This window comes from Arvicanthis niloticus, chromosome 3 (assembly GCF_011762505.2).
Source record: "Arvicanthis niloticus isolate mArvNil1 chromosome 3, mArvNil1.pat.X, whole genome shotgun sequence".
In the NCBI taxonomy this organism is placed as follows: domain Eukaryota; kingdom Metazoa; phylum Chordata; class Mammalia; order Rodentia; family Muridae; genus Arvicanthis; species Arvicanthis niloticus.
The window spans coordinates 51734500-51755044 of record NC_047660.1 but is presented as its reverse complement, the minus strand read 5'-3'; the positions used below and the strand labels follow the sequence as shown (position 1 = coordinate 51755044).

The 20545-nt window shown below is 42.1% G+C and overlaps 1 protein-coding gene across 5 annotated transcripts in view; it reads right to left on the bottom strand.

Moving 5' to 3' along the window:
• Cdca2 (cell division cycle associated 2) overlaps positions 1–20515 on the bottom strand; it is a 38427-nt gene extending 17912 nt beyond the window's left edge. For 2 of the 5 annotated variants that reach the window (XM_076930805.1, XM_076930806.1), the window contains exons 1-11: positions 19590–19730; positions 19309–19372; positions 19047–19220; positions 17187–17341; positions 11341–11491; positions 9148–9314; positions 7677–7749; positions 3886–4094; positions 2409–2481; positions 1685–1917; positions 402–477 (exon numbers count right to left, since the gene is read on the bottom strand). In XM_076930805.1, coding sequence (XP_076786920.1) covers positions 402–477; positions 1685–1917; positions 2409–2481; positions 3886–4094; positions 7677–7749; positions 9148–9314; positions 11341–11491; positions 17187–17341; positions 19047–19220; positions 19309–19372 — 1375 coding nt within the window. In that variant the 5' untranslated portion in view covers positions 19590–19730. Of the gene's footprint in view, positions 1–401; positions 478–1684; positions 1918–2408; positions 2482–3885; positions 4095–7676; positions 7753–9147; positions 9315–11340; positions 11492–17186; positions 17342–19046; positions 19221–19308; positions 19373–19589 lie in introns of all 5 variants that reach the window. The other 3 variants (XM_034497756.2, XM_076930803.1, XM_076930804.1) reach the window with 3 other exon arrangements.
• Between the last annotated feature and the right edge of the window lie 30 nt (positions 20516–20545).

Below are 20545 nucleotides of genomic sequence, written 5' to 3'. Positions count from 1 at the left end.
CTAGGGCTGGGTGGATTCCTAGATTCCAGATAAGTAGATTCCTAGAGTTTGCCAGACAACCATCTAGTCTAATGACCAAACTCTATACTATGACAAAGCCCGTCTCAAAAAGCAAAGTGGGTGCTAGCAAGGCTGTATGAATGCTGATAATCTCAATGCCATGGCGAAGTGGACACCGGAGGATTACTGGGGCTTGCTGGAAACTAACCGAGCTTCAGATTCGGAAAGAGAGCCCATCTCAAAGGAGTAAAAGTAGAGTGTGAGCAACAGCCCTGCTCCATGCACATGTACGCACATGGACACACACACACACACACACACTCTCTCTCTCTCTCTCTCTCTCTCTCTCTCTCTCTCTCTCTCTCTCACCGTCCCCCACAAAAGACAAACACAAATAATACCTGGAGGAGTCTCAGAGAATGAGGATTTACTAGGACTCGGCATTGCAAATGATCCCTGAGGTGGTTCTATGTTTTCCTAAGAAAGAAAAAAAGTACAAATTAGATACCATTAAGTTCAATAAATATGTAAATGACATGCCACAAAGAAAAATAATGCCTTATTTTGGTAGGAGGAATTATAAGCATTGAATGGAAATAAATAAAAAAATCAATAGAAAATGAAAAGGTCTAAGCTAACCAAAGATAACTTCATAATGCAAATGTATTTGTCACCTGCAGCCACCCCAATAAAGAATCATATCAATCACCGACAAGCTACTTTTTGGTTTATTTAAAATTCCATCGTCAAACTTCTACAAAGTAAATTAAAGAAAATCGTTAAGAAAAACCATCTAGTATTATAATATTTTTTAATGAAATTCATGGTAAGGTGGCAAAATAAACAAGATTTTAAAGCCTTCCACATAACTGTAAGATGGTAACTATCGTTCATTCATAGAAAAATATGACAGTTTGAAAAGATCCCCCTTTCATAACAGTTTGCTCACATGGTTTTTTGATATTTAATCAGAAATGCTCAATTTCACAAAACATCTTTTCTGCATGGACTGAGATTGATTACACAGTCTTTCTCTCTTATTTGAAAAATTGTGTACAAAAGAAATATTATAGTTTGCTTAATTATGTGGTAGAATTCTTTAGCAAAATTATTACTTTATGGGAAAGTTTTAGTGACAATTTAAAATTCTTTAACATGGGGTTATTGAAACAATGTATTCCTTCTTGGTGAAGGTTGATGCTTTATGTGTTCCAAAGACTGTACATGGTTTATCTGAACTGCTAAAATCTCAGCAAGAAGTTGTTGATAAGCCGCTACTGTCCATAAAATCTTGTTAGGATACAGTAATGACCCCTCTTCTTGATACTGGTCATATTTTTCTTCCTCCTCGCCCCCAAATTAATTTGATTGAAGATATACTAAAATGTATCTACCACTACATGTTTTTTTTTTCCATTTTACAAAATAAATTATCTCAGTTCTAAGATGGATATATTTTTTTCATAGTTTAATGTCTCAGACATCTGTGTTTCTTTTCTTATTGATATAAAACAGGTTTATCTTACAACCAACAGCACTTAGGTTTCATGAAACTACATAAGACTGAAATGTGGCATGCTACCTAACTTACTTTTATAATTTCAAATCATAATTTTCATGCAAAAAAACCCTGAAACCTGATGGAAATAGGAACAAGCTTTTTCCTGGGATTTTTCACACTTACAAGATTCTCCTCCTTGTCATCAAAGTTTGGCTGAAGGAACTGCTCATGAACTGGGGAATGCAGGGGACTGTTAACTTTTATGGTCTTTGGACGAACAGGTGTTCCTCCTTTACACAGTGGAGTATTGGCTGGTAAAGATTCATCAAACACTTCAGGGCTTAAGTCTTCTCCGAAAGTAACTCTCTTCCTCTTCCTCAGATTCACACAGCCTGGTGTTTGACAGTTTTCTCTACCTATAGACAATAAATAAGAAAATGTTGAAAAATTAAGCTGTTTTTCTTACCTAAAAGGCATATACTAGAATGTCTGAATGTGGTATATTCAGCTGCTATTGTATAACACAATTCATAGAGACAATTCAAATGGGTGAAAACCACACTTTTAACTAAAGTAGTACTGATTTTCAAATAAGGTAACTATTTCAAGTGTTAATAAAATTAGAGTATTTGAAGTTCTTTACAAGTTCTGCCATTAAGTAAAACTTTCTGTGTATGTGTGGTGTGGGTCCCTTACCCACGTCAGGCAGAGCACCTACCACTGAGCATACCCTCAAGCCCAAGATCAATTGAAGCTCTCTAAAGACACCTTTCCCTCCCCACTGTTCTCCATTTCTAAGTCATTCAGACGCAGTAATCTATGAGCAGATTGTAAAAAACCTGATGCATTATAGCAAGTTATACAAAGAAAATAATACCCGTAGTTTAAAAATAACTGAGTAACATACCTGCTCTTCCTTCTTTGCAACAGTCTGAAGGATATGGGATCAGATGAGCCCCATCATCACAGAGGGTGTATTCCTAATCAGAATAATGACCAATAAAAAATTTTACTCCTTTGATAACATAAAGTCACTAAAAAGAATGGGATTGCTGAACATTTTTTTTTAAAGAGTACCTTTATTTTCTTGTTTTAGCTTAAAACACCACGCTGAAATGGCCCACGAAAAAGCTTCTCTCATCTTTTATTTTTTTTATTTATTTTGAAGTGTATGAATGTTTTGCCTATATGTATAGATGTGTACCACATGTGTGTCAGCTCTTTTGTGGAGGCCATTGGATCACCTAAAGCTGGTATCACAGACAGTTGTGAGCTGCCATGTGGGTACTAAGAACTGGACCTGGATCCGCTCTGTAAAGAGTAGGAAATGCTGTTAACTATTGATCTATCTTTCCAGCCCCTGGCTTCTATATTTTAATAAACAGTACTGTGAGCCAAAATCGAGAATAGAAATCACTGAATATGAGTTTAAATCATCCCATTTTGATCCAACAAATGTGCGAGTGGCTAAAATTATGGTGTGTTCTTTTAGGTGTCAGATCAGGCAGGCTTCAAGGTCCAAGCATGAGAACTGTACTAACATAAAAAGACATACCAGGTAAATGATGTCAAGAGGGAGCTTTGCCATAGGCATGAGAACAGCACTTTTAACAAGCATGGAATTTCCTGCCTGAATTACCATATTCTTGAGCAAGAAATCTCTCTATCTGTGTTTATCCAAAAGATTACAGAGGACACAGTATAAAGGAAGGGATGGTATAAGCCTGGCAGAAGAGAGCCAGGCCTGCAGGGATCACCACCCACACTTCAGCCTTACCCGGAATCCCTACCCAGCTCATGGTTTTGAGTACTGCTCACAGTCCAAACTATAGTAACTCCCCCAGGAACTGCTCTGCCCCAGTCACACCTCCTCATTAGCAACCTCCCGAGTTAGTCCTCTCTTCAGGGAAACACACATTCCGTGTTTTCCACCAGACATGGAGGATATGTACAACAAACAGCACAATATTACTATACACATGCCAAAGCTACTTATGGAGCTGCTCAAACACGCTACCTATTTATTGGCAGCTCCCTCCTGCCTTAGGCTAGTGCACTCACAGAAATATGGAAGAGGCAGGTTAGACCCACACATTTGGAATGAGTAAACCATAGACTGAAGCATTGATCGCGAACTATTTTGGCAATGCAGTTAATTATAAGTTGGATTAACTTTTAGACTTATATAGTGTATCTACATTGAATTCTGAATATTACTCTAATATTACTTGAAAACGGAACCAGTCTCAGAATAGTATTGTGACTTTAAAAAAAGGAAAAACAAGTGAGGGTTTCTCTGCACACCAGTGTGACACATGGGCCTCAGTTACTCCTCTGAAGCAAACATCTCTGAACTCCTTTGCTTTAGGAAGCGTAACTCTTACCTTTCCATTCTCTGAGAACAGCTTACCAGGTTTCTTCAACACAGAACGAAGCACAAAGGTCTCTGCGGAGGGGCTGCTGCTCCCGCATACAGGAGTCGCTGGAGACCTGGTGGCAGTGGCTGAGCCTGTGCTCAGTGATGTTGCAGGTGTGTCAAGTGGAACAGCATTAACTGATTTCGCACCCTCTACACAGTGAGTCACTGCAAGTCCTTCAAGGGGAAGAAAGATAAGACTGTCCAAATCTGCTTCTTCCAGGCACAAGATACTCAACACACTTACCAAGATGGTAACACAGTACTTAAAAAATTCCACTAGTGAGCCTGGAGCTCAGGAGACAGAGGCAGGAGGATGAACAGTTTAAGGCAGCTGAGACTATACAGTAAGATACTGTTTCACAAACCCAAGAGCTAGCAGTATTGCTTAGTGGTAGAGTGATTACCTAATGTGATGGTTAGGGCTTTACTGCTGTCAACAGACACCATGCCCAAGGCAACTCTTATATAAACAACATTTAATTGGGGCTGGCTTACAGGTTCAGAGGTTCAGTCCATTATCATCAAGGCAGGAGTATGATAGCACCCAGGCAGGCATGGTGCAGGAGGAGCTGAGTGTTCTACATCTTTATTTGAAGGCTTCTAGAAGACTGTCTTCCAGGCAGCTAGAACAAGTGCCGTAAAGCCCATGCCCACAGTGACAAATCCACTCCAAAAAGGCCACACCTCCAAAGAGTGCCACTCTCTGGGCTAAGCATATACAAACCATCATACCTAATATATGCTAGGATTAAACCCTAGCAACATAAAATGAAATAGAAATTCAATTCTATTAACTCCCTGCTTCATTTGGACATGAACAGAAGATAGAGAAGTAGCACTGGTCACACAGTTTTTACTACATGGCTATCACAAATAAAGATAAGAGGTTTTGGCTCCCGCAGACATCTGGGTCAGAGGATGGGGAAAAAGGTTGGGAATGAGCCTTGCACTGCTAAGGGACATTTTGTTAGGATACATATTATTTGCAATATAAAACTAACCTGAGCCAAACCTTGATAATGAGCCATTTTACTACTTAAGATGGAGGCATTTCAATGTGTAAACACAGTGGGAATGAGAAGAGGGGATGAGGGGAGACAGTATCAGCTCATACAGAAGCTGCCCACCAAATACACAGGCTCCATATTGGCAAATGCAGGGAGTTAAATCTGAACTCTACTCAGCAGTGAGGCAGACACAATCTGACATAAAGGAAAAACCCTGTATGACATATACACTAAAGACATTTGTGCTACACGAAACATCTCTAGCCAGCTGAATCTGTAGGCCTATGTTTGTGCATTGCGTAAAGGTTACCCTTGAGTTATTCAATTGTTGATTTTTCTGCCCTCATTTTGTTTCAATCCGGATGCAGCATTGTAATAATTATATCAAGAATTTCTTAAGTTTGTATAAACAGTTTTTATCATTTATTTTCTGCTTTGTCAATAAATACTGATCACCCAATGGTTGGGCATTAGAAAAATTAGCATGGAAGCTTCTGCCAGCCAAGGGGGAGAGAAACATACACACACACACACACACACACACGAGAGAGAGAGAGAGAGAGAGAGAGAGAGAGAGAGAGAGAGAGAGAGAATATGAGAATGAAAATGAATGTTTCAGACCGGTCATGAGGATAAGAGCTGAAACAAGGAAACACCAGAAGAAAAAAACATCTGCAGCTCAAAGACCCATATCAATGATAATATGCAAAAACCATGGGATCATGGACCATGGCTGGGAGGCAGCCAGATTAACATAGGGGTTATTATAGATCATTTAACTATCTAGCTATTGATATGCAGCTTTGAATGAATCTTGGTTTCTCTGTGTAGTTATTGGGGGACTAGCAAGGGTAAAGAAATACAGCTGATGAATTTACTGTTTACACTCATATTAAAAACAATTCATTTTATATAAATCATGATTTTCAACTTTCCTAATGCTGCAACCCTTTAACACAGTTCATCATGTTGTGGTGACCCTGACCATAAAAATTATTTTCATTGTTATTTATAACTGTAATTTTGCATACTATATGAATTGTAATGTAAATATTTTTGGTTGGCCAAAAAGGTTATGACTTACAGGTTGACAACTACTGAGCTAAATGAAGCAAAGGAAGGTGTGTTGAGGCATGATTGCTAAGGGGAGGCATGGAGGATCAGCAAAGCCATCAAAATGCCAAACTCTTAGTAACACAGAGACCTACTTGACAGGGCTTTCAGCAGGAGAAGCAAGAGGCAGGAAGTGGAGAAGGCAAGGAAGAGAATAGGTACATAGGCTCCTTTTAAAGACATTACTTAAATTTGTGCTTGTGTCTTTATGTGTATATAAGCACATAAGTGCAGGAGCATGCACAGCCCAGAAGTGCCAGACTCCCCTGAAGCTCAAGTACAGGCCTCTGTGAACCACCAACACAAGTGCTAAGAGCCTCCAGAAGGTCAGCAGGCACTCTGAATGGCTGAGCCATCTCCTAGACTAACAAAACTTTCTAACCAGTCTGAACCATGGACAGGTTCACCAAATAATCAGGCAGTTTGAAACATTAGACTACATTAACAAAACCCCATTGCCCACAGCATTGCTTCTTTCCCTGTTCTGGGTAGGATTAAGGGGCGGGGGGTACTTAAAAGGAACACTGGTCCTTGTTATCACTTTAGAAGGATTGAAGAATTGGGTATCAAAATGACTGTAAGTCACAGGAAGGAAAGGTGTATTAGCAAGACACAGGGTGTATAAACTTGTGTACTTTATGTACAGCTGTACATATGACCAAAGGACAGAGAAGAATGTGTGCTGGAATACCAGAGCAAGAGAACAAGACAGTAAATACTAATACATTAATACAGAACTCTTACAACAAAGTAAATGGAAACAAAGCATACAGCAAAATAGTAGATGTAAATCAAGCCATACTAATAGTTACTTGAAATCTTAATGGGCTTAAAGCAGGGTGATCCCCATACTTGCAATCCCAATACTTATAAGGTAGAGGCAGGAACATTAGGAGTTCAAGGTTATCACTGGCTATGCACTGAGTTGAATGCCAACCTGGGTTACACAAGACTGTCTGAACACACACACACACACACACACACACACACCACAGTAACAAAACATAGATTGTATATAGTGCATGGCTAGCAGTTGTAGGTCCTACTTTTAGTCCTCCCACTCCAGCCCCAGTAAAACAGAATCTCACTGTTTCCCATGCTAGCTTGAAACTTAATTCTCCTACTTCAGCCTCCTGAGTGCAGGGGTAGCAGGCATGTACCACCACCAACCCTTTCCAGCCCTATCCTTATACTGCTATTATAGTACTATACATTGTTTTATTATCATACTAGCATCCCATCAGTTTAGAAGTACAACACTAATTTTACTTTAAAAGCTAAGGAACGTTTATTGATGCAATGTTTCCGATGCGAGTGTGTACAGGGGCACACATGGAGTCCATGTGGAAGGCAGAGGAGAGCTTGTGAGCAACAGTTCTATTCTACCATGTAGATCTACGGGATTGAACTCAGTTGTCGGGTTGGCAGAGGCACCTTCTCCAGGCCATGGAGCCCACCTAATACTTTGTGATAGCAGTAAAAATAAAGGACAGTCATAGCACAGTGATCCCAGGACACTTCTACAGTCCCAGTAACACAAGAACCACTTTCCCTCATTTCAGCTTCCAGACACACTCATCACAAATGTCTATGAATGGGGCAACCTCCGTCTGCACTAAGGAAAACACAAACTTACCCTGGGAAGCCTCCCTGAGCTTTGGAAGTGGAGCAGCCATACATCCAAGCTGGGCTGAAACAATGTCAGATGACTTCTAGGAGAAAAGATGAAGGAATCAAAAGCATAACATTCATGACTAACGTACTGCTGATACTGCCCTTATGGAGATTTCAATAAGCATTGTGGATAACTGAAAACCTGTTGTTCAACTGATCTCATAAGCAGGGCAAAGTACACAGGGAACTCGCAACAGAGCACTCATCCCAGCAGCATCCTGAACATGCCGCGAAATGATTGTCAATCCTAAAGAAAAGTTGATGCTGCCTTCTGAAGTCTAGAGAACTGTGCTGTATGCTATCCTCTAAATAGGGAATTCTCAAAAAGCATATCCATATTAATTCAGAAATTAATTTATGTCTTCTTTGTGATGTATGTCTAATGAATCAAAAGTTCTGGAGACAAATAATTACTATTGCTTCTGTCAAATGATCATTTTATATTAACTTGAATAAAGCAGAAGGAACTAGGACCATAAGCCAGTTCTTGTGTTATTACGGAGACTGTACAAGTGTTTTGGGATCACTGTGCTATGACTGTTCTTTATTTTTACTGCTATTGCAAAGTATTAGGTGGGCAACATGGCTTAGAGAAGGTGCCACTGCCAACCCGACAACGTGAGTTGAATTCCTAGAATCCAAAACAACGCAATGCTCCTCTGCCCTCCACATGTGCTCTGTGATACTGAAGCTACGCTGTGACGGTGTGAGGCATCTCCTCGTGGGACTGAACAAACACCTCTGACCACAGAATGAAGAAGAAAGGGTCAGCTGACTGGCTTTGCAGCCACAGCTGCACAGTCACCAATTCCACTAGCAGTCTTTGTCTGACTTTAGTAAAATTCACATAGGTTTTTGCCTTTCCACAATCTTGATAGACTTTAGGTTGTCACAATCCACAAAAGTTCCTAATGTTCCTTGAAACATGTAGAGGACCAAAGATGAATTGCAGAAGAGCCTGCTTCCCAGGCAGTCTCAGGAAAGACTGGGTAGGGAAGGGAAGCACACGGTGGGTGGACTTGGGCAGGCAGGCACTCCCAGTTTCAGGAACTGATACTCCAGTTGCTATCTAAATAATCTGCTCAGGGACCTGTGCTCCCTGGATGGGCAAAAAGCCATCTCAGGGAACAACTCAAGACCTAGAGTTGAACCATCATGTAGAACACCTCATGCAGAAGACCGTCGGGCTTTACCTTTCCATAAAAGTAATCAAAATCAAGCAATCTTCCGAGCTTCTAAACCAACAGACAAGAGTCACACAGAAATATAAGATACAACACGCAAGCACGCATGCACACAGGCACACACACACTCATTTGAGAACCATATCAACAACATGGTGAAACTAGGAACTAATATCACTGGGCCTGACAGTCTTCAACCTGCCTATGCAGAAAATCGCAGCTCCATTTCTGTGTAGAAACCACAATTACCTCAGCAAGATCTGTGGAGGTGCCCCCAGTACATGCTCTGTCAGCAACCGTTTTGGTGACACCGAGATAATCATCGGGGCTGTCCTGGGAGGATATTCTCCTCCGCTTTGAAGAGGAGTTTACAGGGAACCCAGACTGCTGATATTCAACAGGACCTTCTCTTTTGGCTATATGCACAAAACAAAAATAAAAACAAAATGACACGGGGATAAATATTTTCTTTTTACATTTATCATTTAAAAATATCATCCATTATAATAACATAATGCCAGTTTAGTGTTTGTATCTACATCATCAATGAAAACAAAATTCTATCTGATTTCAGTCAAAAAGGGAAACTGAAAGGCAGCTGTGGTGGCACACATCCATGTAGTGCCAGCACAGGGGAGGCTAAGAGAAGAGACCAGCAAGTTCAAGGTTAGCTTGAGCCATAAAGCAATCAGGAGACCAGGCAGGGCTGCACAGTGAGACCCAGAGAGGGCTGAGGAAAAGTGCTATGTTCACCTATCACCTTCACTCCTGCTGCTCAGTGCAGCTAGTGGGTTAGTGCAGCCTTTCAAGTGCCACGAGAACCAGCTTCCTCAGCTTCCCAACTTGGGACTGAAGACCAGTGTTTCTTCTCTAAGAATCCTCTAGAACCTCAGCTCCACATTGGTACTTACAAGGCATGCAGCCTTATGGACTGAGCAGCAACCAGGTTCTCAACCACTTCAGGGTACAGCCAGCAACTGTTGCATTATCCAGCCCATAGCATGCAAGCCAGCCTATAAATCCCTGTTTAATATATATTCATTCCCTCCATTCTATTTCTCTAGAGAACCTTAAGATCCTACTCTTGGTGCATCTGCCTGCAAACCACATGCTGGAAAAACCTGGAAGACATAGTTAGGTTCTAATTTGATTGTACTCAATTTTTATGCAAAAACAACAACATAAATAAACAAAACACACACACACACACACACACACACACACACAAAAACCAACAAAACAGCCGGGCAGTGGTGGTGCATGCCCCTAATCCCACCACTTGGGAGACAGAGGCAGGAGGATTTCTGAGTTCAAGGCCAGCCTGGTCTACAGAGTGAGTTCCAGACAGCCAGAACTACACAGAGAAACTCTGTCTCAAACAAAACAAAACAAAACAAAAAAACAAAGCAACAACAACAAAAAAAAACCAACAAAACAAAAAACAACACAATTACAAGTTGTTAATTCTATGTACAAAAGGATTTTAATGACATCATAATTACAAGAAAGAAGTAAAAAAAAAAAAAAAAAACAAAAAAAAACAAAACAAAACCTAAGCCAGGCGGTGGTGGCGCACGCCTTTAATCCCAGCACTTGGGAGGCTGAGGCAGGCGGATTTCTGAGTTCGAGGCCAGCCTGGTCTACAGGGTGAGTTCCAGGACAGCCAGGACTACACAGAGAAACCCTATCTCGAAACACCACCCCCCCAAAAAAAAACCTAGACAGCAATTCAAATAATAGGTAACTTATATACTACAAATTAGGACCCTGACCAGGTTCTATATCCTGTAGCAGATAAACTGGACTCTGTTAAATAATTAGAGTGTAAAGTACCAGAACTGCAAGAGAGCCAATGTTTGGTCAATTTTTGTCACTGAAGAAGCCAAATGACTAAAACCAAATGAATTATATGACCACGGTGAAGAATACAGCAGACTATCAACACATTAATCAGACTGGACAAATTTGTGGTTAACATAAGGGCAGGATATTTTCTATTCATATACGTTTTTACAAAGTTTAACAATAACTCTATAAAAAAATCAACATAAACCTAAATTTGCCACAAGCCCTTTTTGATGCTTGGCATAAGCTAATTGGTTCTGGCCTTTTAAAATTCAAAACAATTATTAACTGTGGAAATAAAGGTATAGGTTTTTCAACAGAAACCATAGGATTTGGTGTGACTCAGTTGTAAAGCACTTAGGACATTTGAGGCCTTAGAGCCACCAAAATATAGCAGATAAACTAACAAATAGAACAAAGCCCTAAAACCAGAAATCCAGATTTCTGTGTGAAATACTACAAATTTCAGGTATTAGTCTCCATTTACAGAAACAACTACACTCTGCAATCATTGCTTTCACCTTGTAGAAATGAATCTCTTCATAAAGCTTATCTTGATAAATACAAGGTCAACCTTGGTAAACCCCTTCTACTTACTCAAATCTGCTATCTTAGACTCTCCATCTGCCTCTGATGCTGAGGGACCACCGGCCATCTTCTCAGTTTCCTGAATGGAGTGAAAAGCTGACCGAAAAGCAGACATTCGCTCTCTTAAAACACTGGCATTTCGATACAGTCTTGGGCTACCCTGTGAATGAATAAAGCACAGAAGCATTACAAATCAGTTTCTTAGCTAGGCCTGTCACCACTGACTCCAACCCATAGCACAGGAGAGGCTGAGGAAGACAAGCTAGCATAGAAAAGCCTGCTTTGCTCAGGTACAGATATTCTGTCTGAATAGTGGGTGTGTGGTCACCATCTTAGTGCTCCTCTGCTCCCATTTCTAACCTGAGCAAAGACTAGCTAACGGCTATCCATAGCCGTATACCCCAAATGCCAGAACGACTGAGCCAGGCTAAAAGAAGCTTCAAATGAGTAGGAAGTGTGTTTACAGGGGCCCAGAACAAATGCATCTCCAGTTATTCTGGGGGGTTGGGAAGTGTAAGTCATTCTGAAAAGGATTCTAAGCGGCTTAAGAAAAATATTGTCAGCCATCACCTGAGACAGTGTCAATAAAACGCTATCAAAGGGAATGAGAAAGAAGTTCAGAATGAACCTGTGCGAGAAGCCAACCTCAGAGCTGGAGAGCAAGGAAGAAAAAGGCAGAGCAACCCTTCCTATCTAAAAGTATCCAATGGAAGTTGTCAGGTTTATCAGTACACTGCCTCCAATGTACTATGCTCTAAGCTTAGATGACCTCCACCTTGCAAAGCCAGAACAAGACAAGGATGTCTCCCACTAGTTCACAATCTTGCCATCACTCCTGCCTCTTCCTGGCTAGCTCCCTAATTTTGTAAGATCTGAAGGACACTTGCTTCCTTATGGCTGAATTCTTGCACATGAGGTTCCACACAAAGATAAACAAAATGAATTCACACTACCAGATAAAGGTAAATGACATAAAGTTGTAAAGTTCTGTTCATATAAAAGATAAACTACTGATCAAGCACTTTAGGGTTTTCTTCTCCTTGAAATACTAACATTTCCCCTAATAAGGAACCTGTGGCAATTTTAACATTCTAACCAATATGTGAAAGAAAAACAAAACAGACAAACAAACAAACAAAAAAAACGACCACCCTTTAGGATATTATATGGAGAAAAAGCTGTTAAAATCCTGATATCATGTTTGATGATCTGTTCTTCTAATTTGATTCTATTCCCAGTCAGGAACATTCATAAGACAAACTGTCTACTTCATAATAGTGAGACATCTGAAACTGAACCACACTTGATGATGTAAACTTTTATGACATAAACAGCACACATTCTCAACAGGCTAAGGGGCAACTCATCTACATGACAAAAGACTATCTTAGAGTCACACCAGTTATTTTGAATGTGCATTTTGTGAACTCATTTGAATGTATCAGGGCTGGGCTTTTTATCCCAGGAACTCAGAGCACTTAGAAATGCTTAAACTAAGTTCCCCTAATTAAAGGTATTTCCAATGGAGGAAAAAGACAAATGAAAATTACTATGAGGTATTTGTCCCATGAATTCCGTTGTTTTCTATGTACAGACATCGCTCCAGTTGCTCAAGGTCTGGGAAGAGGGGGAAGAGTGGAAGGATGGAGAGACACTCCAGAGCAAGGTTTAAGAACAGAGTAAGGTGCTGTGCAGAAAACACCAATGTGACTGCCTCATGTAATGTGTGGCTTTGCCAGTTTAGGAAAGATTTGAGAGGCATTTGAATTAAAACCACAGTGATGCCGGGCAGTGGTGGCGCACGCCTTTAATCCCAGCACTTGGGAGGCAGAGGCAGGCGGATTTCTGAGTTCGAGGCCAGCCTGGTCTACAGAGTAAGTTCCAGGACAGCCAAGGCTACACAGAGAAACTCTGTCTCGAGAAAAAAAAAAAAAAAAAAAAAAAAACCAACCCACAGTGATAAGTGGTTTGACACCAGGGGAAAAAGGAGCAAGCATATAACACCACCAGGAGCAAGCAGAAGAAAGCAAGCCTATGTGCCCACTGACTGGAGGGAGGGAGAGGCCAGGCCACAGGCAGACCAGGCTCAGACCAGGAGAACAACATGCTTCAAAAAAGTAGACGGATTTCTGTAGGAACCACGGGACTGTGACTCATCCTAAAACCTCTCTTTGTTATTCATAATGTGAGTGGACTGGGGAGGAAGGAAAAGAGGTAATTGATCTGAGTGGGCTGGATAAGGGACTGAGAAATAGGAACCTATTGTTTAGCCTTAGCTATATGATGGCTGATCCTGATTGTCAACTTGCTAGGATAGAAACCATAGAAGAGACAAACTTCTGAGCATGTCTAGGAGGGTATTCGGACAGTAGAGGGAAGGCTTAGCTTGGGCATGGCTGTACCATGCCATGGGCAAGGGGCCCAGGCTATACAAGAGAAAAGGAATGGACCGCTAAGGGTTCACACTCTCTTGTTCCCTGATGGTGGATACAATGTGACCTCAAGCGACCTCCTTCACCATGCCATTACGACCAGGATGGATTGTACTCTAAAACTGGGAACCAAAAAAAAAAAAAAAAAAAAAAAAAAAAAAAAAAAAACCCTCTAAGCAGTTTCTCTTGTGTTTTGTGACAGAAAAAAAAAAAAAGGTAACTAAGTGAGCTAGAGTAAGCTTGAAACACTTCACTCAATACTCAGGGTGACTATACAGGCAGCTACTGTCTAAGTCTGGAGCTCCAGGGACCTCTGGGCTGTAGACATTTTAGAATCATCAGCACATAGATGGTATTCAAATCCAAGAGCTAGAGAGATCTAGGCACCCCAGCATTTCTGAGGGGAAAACTAGGAGGAATCAGCAAAAGAAACAGAAATAACCAGTGACATGGGAAGAAAACTGAACCAATGTACAATCCTATGATCCAAATGAGACAGTGTCTCAACCGACACAGCCAAAGCCACTGGAAGTCCAAGCAAGGATATAGTAGCTGGCAACAAGAGAATGGCAGGGAGCAGTGTGGTGGCATATACCTGTCATCACAGCAACTGCGAGTTTGAGGCAGGAGGGCCGGGTTCTAAACAAGCCCAATGTTCACACTCTGTCTTGGGTGTCCCCCCAAAAAGGATGGCAAGGAAGGAAATGGGGTGTGTCAAAGGACACAGGTAGAAGTAATTTGGCAGAGATGGAGCACCAAAAAGCAATATGGTGGTTTAAATGAGAAATGTTCCCCACAGGTTTAGATATTTGAACTTGGTCCCCAGTTGGTAACACTGTTTGGAGAAGTTATGGAACTTTTAGGAGGTGCAACCTTGCTGAAGTACGGGAGATGAAGCAGCTTTGAGAGCTTATAGCCTTCCCAGGTTCAAGTCTGACTTCTCTTTCCCCTACATGTGAATAAAGATATAATCTCTCAGCTGCTATGCCTCCCCCATTATGGACTCACCCTCTGGAATCATAAGCAAAAATTAACCTCTTTTTCCTTAAGCTGCCTTGATCATGGTGTTTTACCATAGCAACAAAAAGTAACTAATACAGAGACAGAGAACACAGTGATCTAGTACCCAAAAGGAAAAGAGGGTAAGCTAACTGCAGAAGAAAATTCAGCTCAGAATAGCACAGGGCCGTAATAATACAGTCATGTGAATGCTGATACAACCAAGCTACTGGGGTGGGGAGCTGGAGAGAAAGGGAAGCATGAGCAGAAAATGGGCCATTTCTACAGTTTGCATTGTGGGATGTGAACAGCCAGCATAGAAGCAAACAGTAACAGAATCTGTTAATAAGATGCTCAGGGGCACTGGAGAGATGGTAGAGTACTGGCTGCCCTTGCAGAAGTTCTAGCACTTAATGGCAGAACTCATAGCCTTATAACTGCAGTTGCAGGTGATTTGATTCCCTTTCTGACCTTTTTATTTTGGCACTGCACACATGTGGTACACAAGCATTCATTTTATTTTTTCAAATAACATCTTTAAATAGAGAAGTTCAGGGCCTACGGAGCTGGTTCAGTAAGCAAAGAGCTTGCAACACAAGCATGAGGCCCTGAGTTCAGATACCTCAACTACATGCAAAAGCTAGGGATGACAGCACACGTCTATAACCCCAGAGTTGGAGGGTGTTACACAGAGACAGGCATATTCTAGAGGCCTGCTGGCTTGGCTAGCCTGTATAGACAAGATGGCAAGCCTTAGGGGAAAAAGAAAAAAAAAAAAAAAAGACGACTATCTCAAAAACAAAGTGGAAGGCAGTAGAGGAACAGAGGAACAGACCTGATGTCCACACATATACACAAACCCACATACATGAAAATGAATCTATCAGTCTACCTTGCAATGTAGGACCCACATACATGAAAATGAATCTATCAGTCTACCTTGCAATGTAGGACATCTTTTACATATAAAGTTTCATAACCATAGGCACTGATCATTTGGGAAATACCTTTTACTGTTATTCACATTTCCCAAAAAGTGGTTTATTTTAGACAATATCAAAGTATTTTATAGTATACCCACTGATCACTCAGGAAGTTGTCAAATACACAGTTGCAGGTATATGGAGTAGAATCTCATGTTTCTGTGCATTCAGATGTTGATTTCTGTGCCCTGAGACCTAATTATAGAAAGGATACAGGCCCCTCCAGAAATGAATATTGAAGAATCTCCATCCCAGCCAGGGGTCTGAAGGAGAAGAACCAGGAGAAAGAGTTGGGCTTGAGGCAGGTGAGGGTCCAGGAAGAGAGTAAGGACCATGGGGAGAAAAAAGTATGGAGAGACCATGTGAAGTCACCAGGAGGATATGACATGAGGACACACATAGAGCAGAGCAAGGCAGGCTAGACTCAAACTGCAAGTAACACAGGGCCTGCAGCTGGGATGTAGGTTAGAACTTCAGAACCTGCCCAGTTTAGGCTTACAGCTTGCTAATAAAAATACCAGGTCTCTGTGTCTTTTATTTGGGAGCTATATGGACTAAAGTGGGCATAGGAACATGCTGCAGATACTTGGGAGCATAAGTGGGCACAGAAACCTCACCCCAAAATACTCGCATAGGTACACGTTTTCTAAAATCTTAACTTCCTCTTTAAAAATGCAACCCTCCTTACATGTAAGACATCGTTCAGTTTCTGTGGTAGATTCACTGTCTATGTCATTTATAAGCCTGACAAACCATAATTTCTCTATCAGTTGCTCCATCAAGTAAAACTGATGCTCTGTGAAAAGACAGCCAGGTCAGCCCACACAATTCAATCACACACATTTCTAGAAACTTCTAGAAACCCCAAAGTTCTGTTTTATTAACCAGTAGGAAATTGTCTCGTGAATAGACCACATTGCAAAGCAGAAGAAGGAAGTGGAAACAACACGTGAATGGCTCTAGAGTAAGGCGGCCAACGTTCCCTTTGCAGAGTGATGAGCAGGGCTTGTTATCTTTCCTAAGTCTTTAACTATTTCACCTGCTAGGGCATGCATTAGTTTGATAACATCTGAAAAACCAGGAGCTAAATGCACCAGAAGATAAGCCATTTGTTTCTTTTTCTCCTCTGTCCAACCAGTAGTTATGAAAACACTAGGAATAGAGAAAAGCCATGCGAAGAAAAAGATCCAAGGGAGGGGAGCTTTTCTCATTCTATGAAAATTTTACAAAACAGAAAGCCCTTCCAGAAAGTCATTTCTGTAAAGACCAGCTAAGTCTTACTATAGCCACACACCCAGCAAGTGTGTTACCTGCACAGTCCCTGCAAGACAGGGAAAGCAGTTTCCCCCAAGGTCAGGGGAGAAGTGCTACAAAGCAGAACCCTTGAACAGAGTAAAAACATTTCCTTCATAATACTCACGAGTGTCCAGAGGAAACATACCTGTAAGTTTGGCTCGCACGCCAATGGAGATCTCACAGCATTCTTTAGGTTTCGCTGCTGAGCAATGAAGCGGATTAGGCAATTTGTTTCTGGAGAGCCCCGCACACCAACAGTAGAACGGCGCCTGGCCTTCTGAAGGGAAGATGATGACTTTCCTGCAACAAAACGCTCTCATAAATCAGAATGGAACATGGTCAGAAGCGGGGTCCTGTCAGGGCTACACAAAGAAACCCTGTCTCAAAAAACCAAAATAAAAAGAAGCGGGGTCCTGTGCTGGTGATGGGTCACCACAAGCGAGAAAAAAACAGAGTCCGCACATGCCACAGAGAACCAAGTAAAGTACTGGCAAAGCAGTTCATGTATAAACAGTTGGACAGACTGCCATTTGACCACCAATTCATGTTTCTAGATTAGCACTCGGCACACAGAAGGCCACAAATACTCATTTAGTTTTCATTTGTGCCCCATATCCCCAATACAGAGAGGGCAGAGATATCAGCTTGATGCTAAAAAATCTCTCCTTGTTTACAGCAACAACTACACACAGTTAAAACTACAGTGTGCTGTGGTTTCACTTACTGTAGCCATCCAAACTCTGAAAATATCACATGGGAACAGTTTAAAACAATTTACAAGTTTAAAGCACACCACTGCAAGCCGCATACAACCCACTGTCAACAACATCTAGCCCAGGACATGAGTCATCCTTCTGAATGTAGTACTTACACTGCGCATGCTGTATACCTAAGGTCACTCACTCCCTAGCTATCTGGACTGTGAGATAGTCACTGTGGCAGTAACTGTGTCCATGCAAACATTATTTTACTTTGGCTCACCCTGGCCTCAAGCAGTGATGCTAGCAATTCAACTAAGCTAAAAAGTGCTTCCTGTAAGAGCCCATGTGGTATCTAAACAGAGAGAGAATAGTTTGTAATGGTTAAGCTTGATTCTAAACTCAACTAGCTTGATGGCATCTTGTATAGGATGTGTTTCTGAGAGCCTGTCCACAGATGACTAGGATACATCTCTTACTGTGGCTAATTTATAAATTCATAGCTTTAGTTCTAAAATCTTACTGCGGTCCTTGGAACACAGCCCCCATGTTGGTTAAGACTGGTGAGCCACGTCTATTTTTCAAAATTCTTATACTTATATTCCTGCTCTTATTTTTCAAAATTCTTTTACTCTGGGATAAGCTACTTCACCTTCAGCATACCATCCTGAATTTTGCTCACACATTTAAGCACACAAAAACGGATCTAGTCTTTTATGTGATAATTCTGAGCAATACAGAATGAGTGTCACTTTGGTTTCACCTAATTCATGCCTTATACAGTGTGGTGTGACTGACTTCCCCAGTGTCTAATTACCCTTCTTTATAATCGCTATTCTATAGCTCAAAGAACTCTATCCCTATATTTACTTCTCCATCGGGAATTTCATTCGTGAGGTTGAAGAAAATCAGCATCTGGGTCAATTTTCTGTTTGGGATTTTTGAATGTTTTCTAGGGTGGGCACAAAGCACTGATTTAGAAACACTACTATATTTGCTGAGCTGTGCTAAACACATAATTCTCCCCAGATAAGCATGTTTGCAGGGTCAGTATAAATACACACAGAAAGAGAGTCAGATAGTATAGACATGTAAATTGGGGCCTACTACAGTTATTGGAAAAATTATGCAATACAAGAACTTCTCTTCTTTAATCCCAGCACTTGGGAGGCAGAGGCAGGCGGATTTGAGTTCGAGGCCAGCCTGGTCTACAGAGTGAGTTCCAGGACAGCCTGGGCTATACAGAGAAACCCAGTCTCGAAAAACAAAACAAACAAACAAAAACAAAACAAAAAACCTTCTCTTACCTGAAGGGGTCTTAATAAAGCTTTCAGGTGTAATTCCCAACTGCTCTACGGTTACTGTGGAGAAGTCCAAAGGTGACTTAAAGGTACCGGGGGTGCAAAGATTAGGAGTCACATCCGATACTTGCTTCTGAGGGGTCACAAGCGGCCCAGTTCCCAAGATAAAAAAGTCCTTTTCTGAAAATGGACAACACGTTGGAGGGTTAAGCAATACATCAAAACACTCAAACCTTCCATCTAACGAGGGCAACAGATCACTACATACCAGAATTATTAAGTACACCCTCCTTGGATTCAGAGAGAGGCTTGTCGTGTGAACTGGTATCCATCTGGAAGATGAAGAAGTTAAAGAATAATATGTGGAAAAATAATCTCACTACAAGCCAAAAAGAATGTGACAGACCTCTAACTCAATAATACCAGGGGAATACATGCTGGGGAGTTCTGATTGAAGAAACGGCGGGAGGTTCTATTGACTATAAACAAAGCGGACCGAATAGATTCAGGGCTTTGCATCCCTCGACCCCGGCCGGAGAGCAGGCCTACCTCTCCCGCCAGGGCTCCGCGCGTTCCCTCAGACGACTATGACAAGCGTCGCGGAGGCTCCGTTTCAGAGAGCACCAGAAGCCGGGGAAGGGAGCCGAGCTGGCCTCCGGCCGGCCGCGACACACCTGGACACACCGCGTCCGGGCGAAGCTAACAAGCGTCACTTGCCGCCAGCAAATTCAAACTGCGGCCACGCCCCCGCGGACGGATATCCTCCAGCCTCGGCCCACGTGTGACACGCGTCCCACTCCCTCCAGGCCTCACCCTCACGTTTTCGGACCGTGCAGGAAGACCTCCGTGTATCCCGGGAGAGTCACAGACAGCTCTGAATGACCCTGGCGAGACACAGCTGCGGCAGAAAGGTGTCCTGGGGACTACCTGTGAGTTCCGCGGAGCAACACTTCAGTTACCAACAAATCCAGCCTCTCACCTTGGATTGGCTGCAGGAAACTTCGAAAATGAATCACTAGACCAATCGTGACAGAACCGCTGGGTGGCTAGTTCACCCTATTAGCCAATCCCGACACCAACCGTTACCTCGGTGGGTGGGTGTAGTAGGAGGGGCTAAAGGCCAGCGAAGAGCTGACTGGTATATGGGACTTCGGCGTCCCGCCTCTTCCTTAGAACCAGTCTCTTTATGCAAATGAGCACTCCAACACTCCAACGTGCGCCTGCTCAGTAACGCTTAGAAAGGCTCTTTGCCCAGTAGCTTCTGCTCTGATTCGCTGATACTCCTTTCCGTCAACCAGCCTTCAGCCTCTCTTTCCTTCCACCGCCATCTAGTGTTACTTTGAGCCCACCCCCTTGCCAAACTCTGATTGGCTAAATACTGGCCAGTGCCGCGCGTTGATTGGCGTAGCTCAGCGTCGGTCTGGGCGCGGTTGGGGGAAGGGCCGCTAGCAGGCTTAGGAGCCTAGGGGCGGGGTGGGAAGGAGGATCGGCCAACCCCGGGGTGT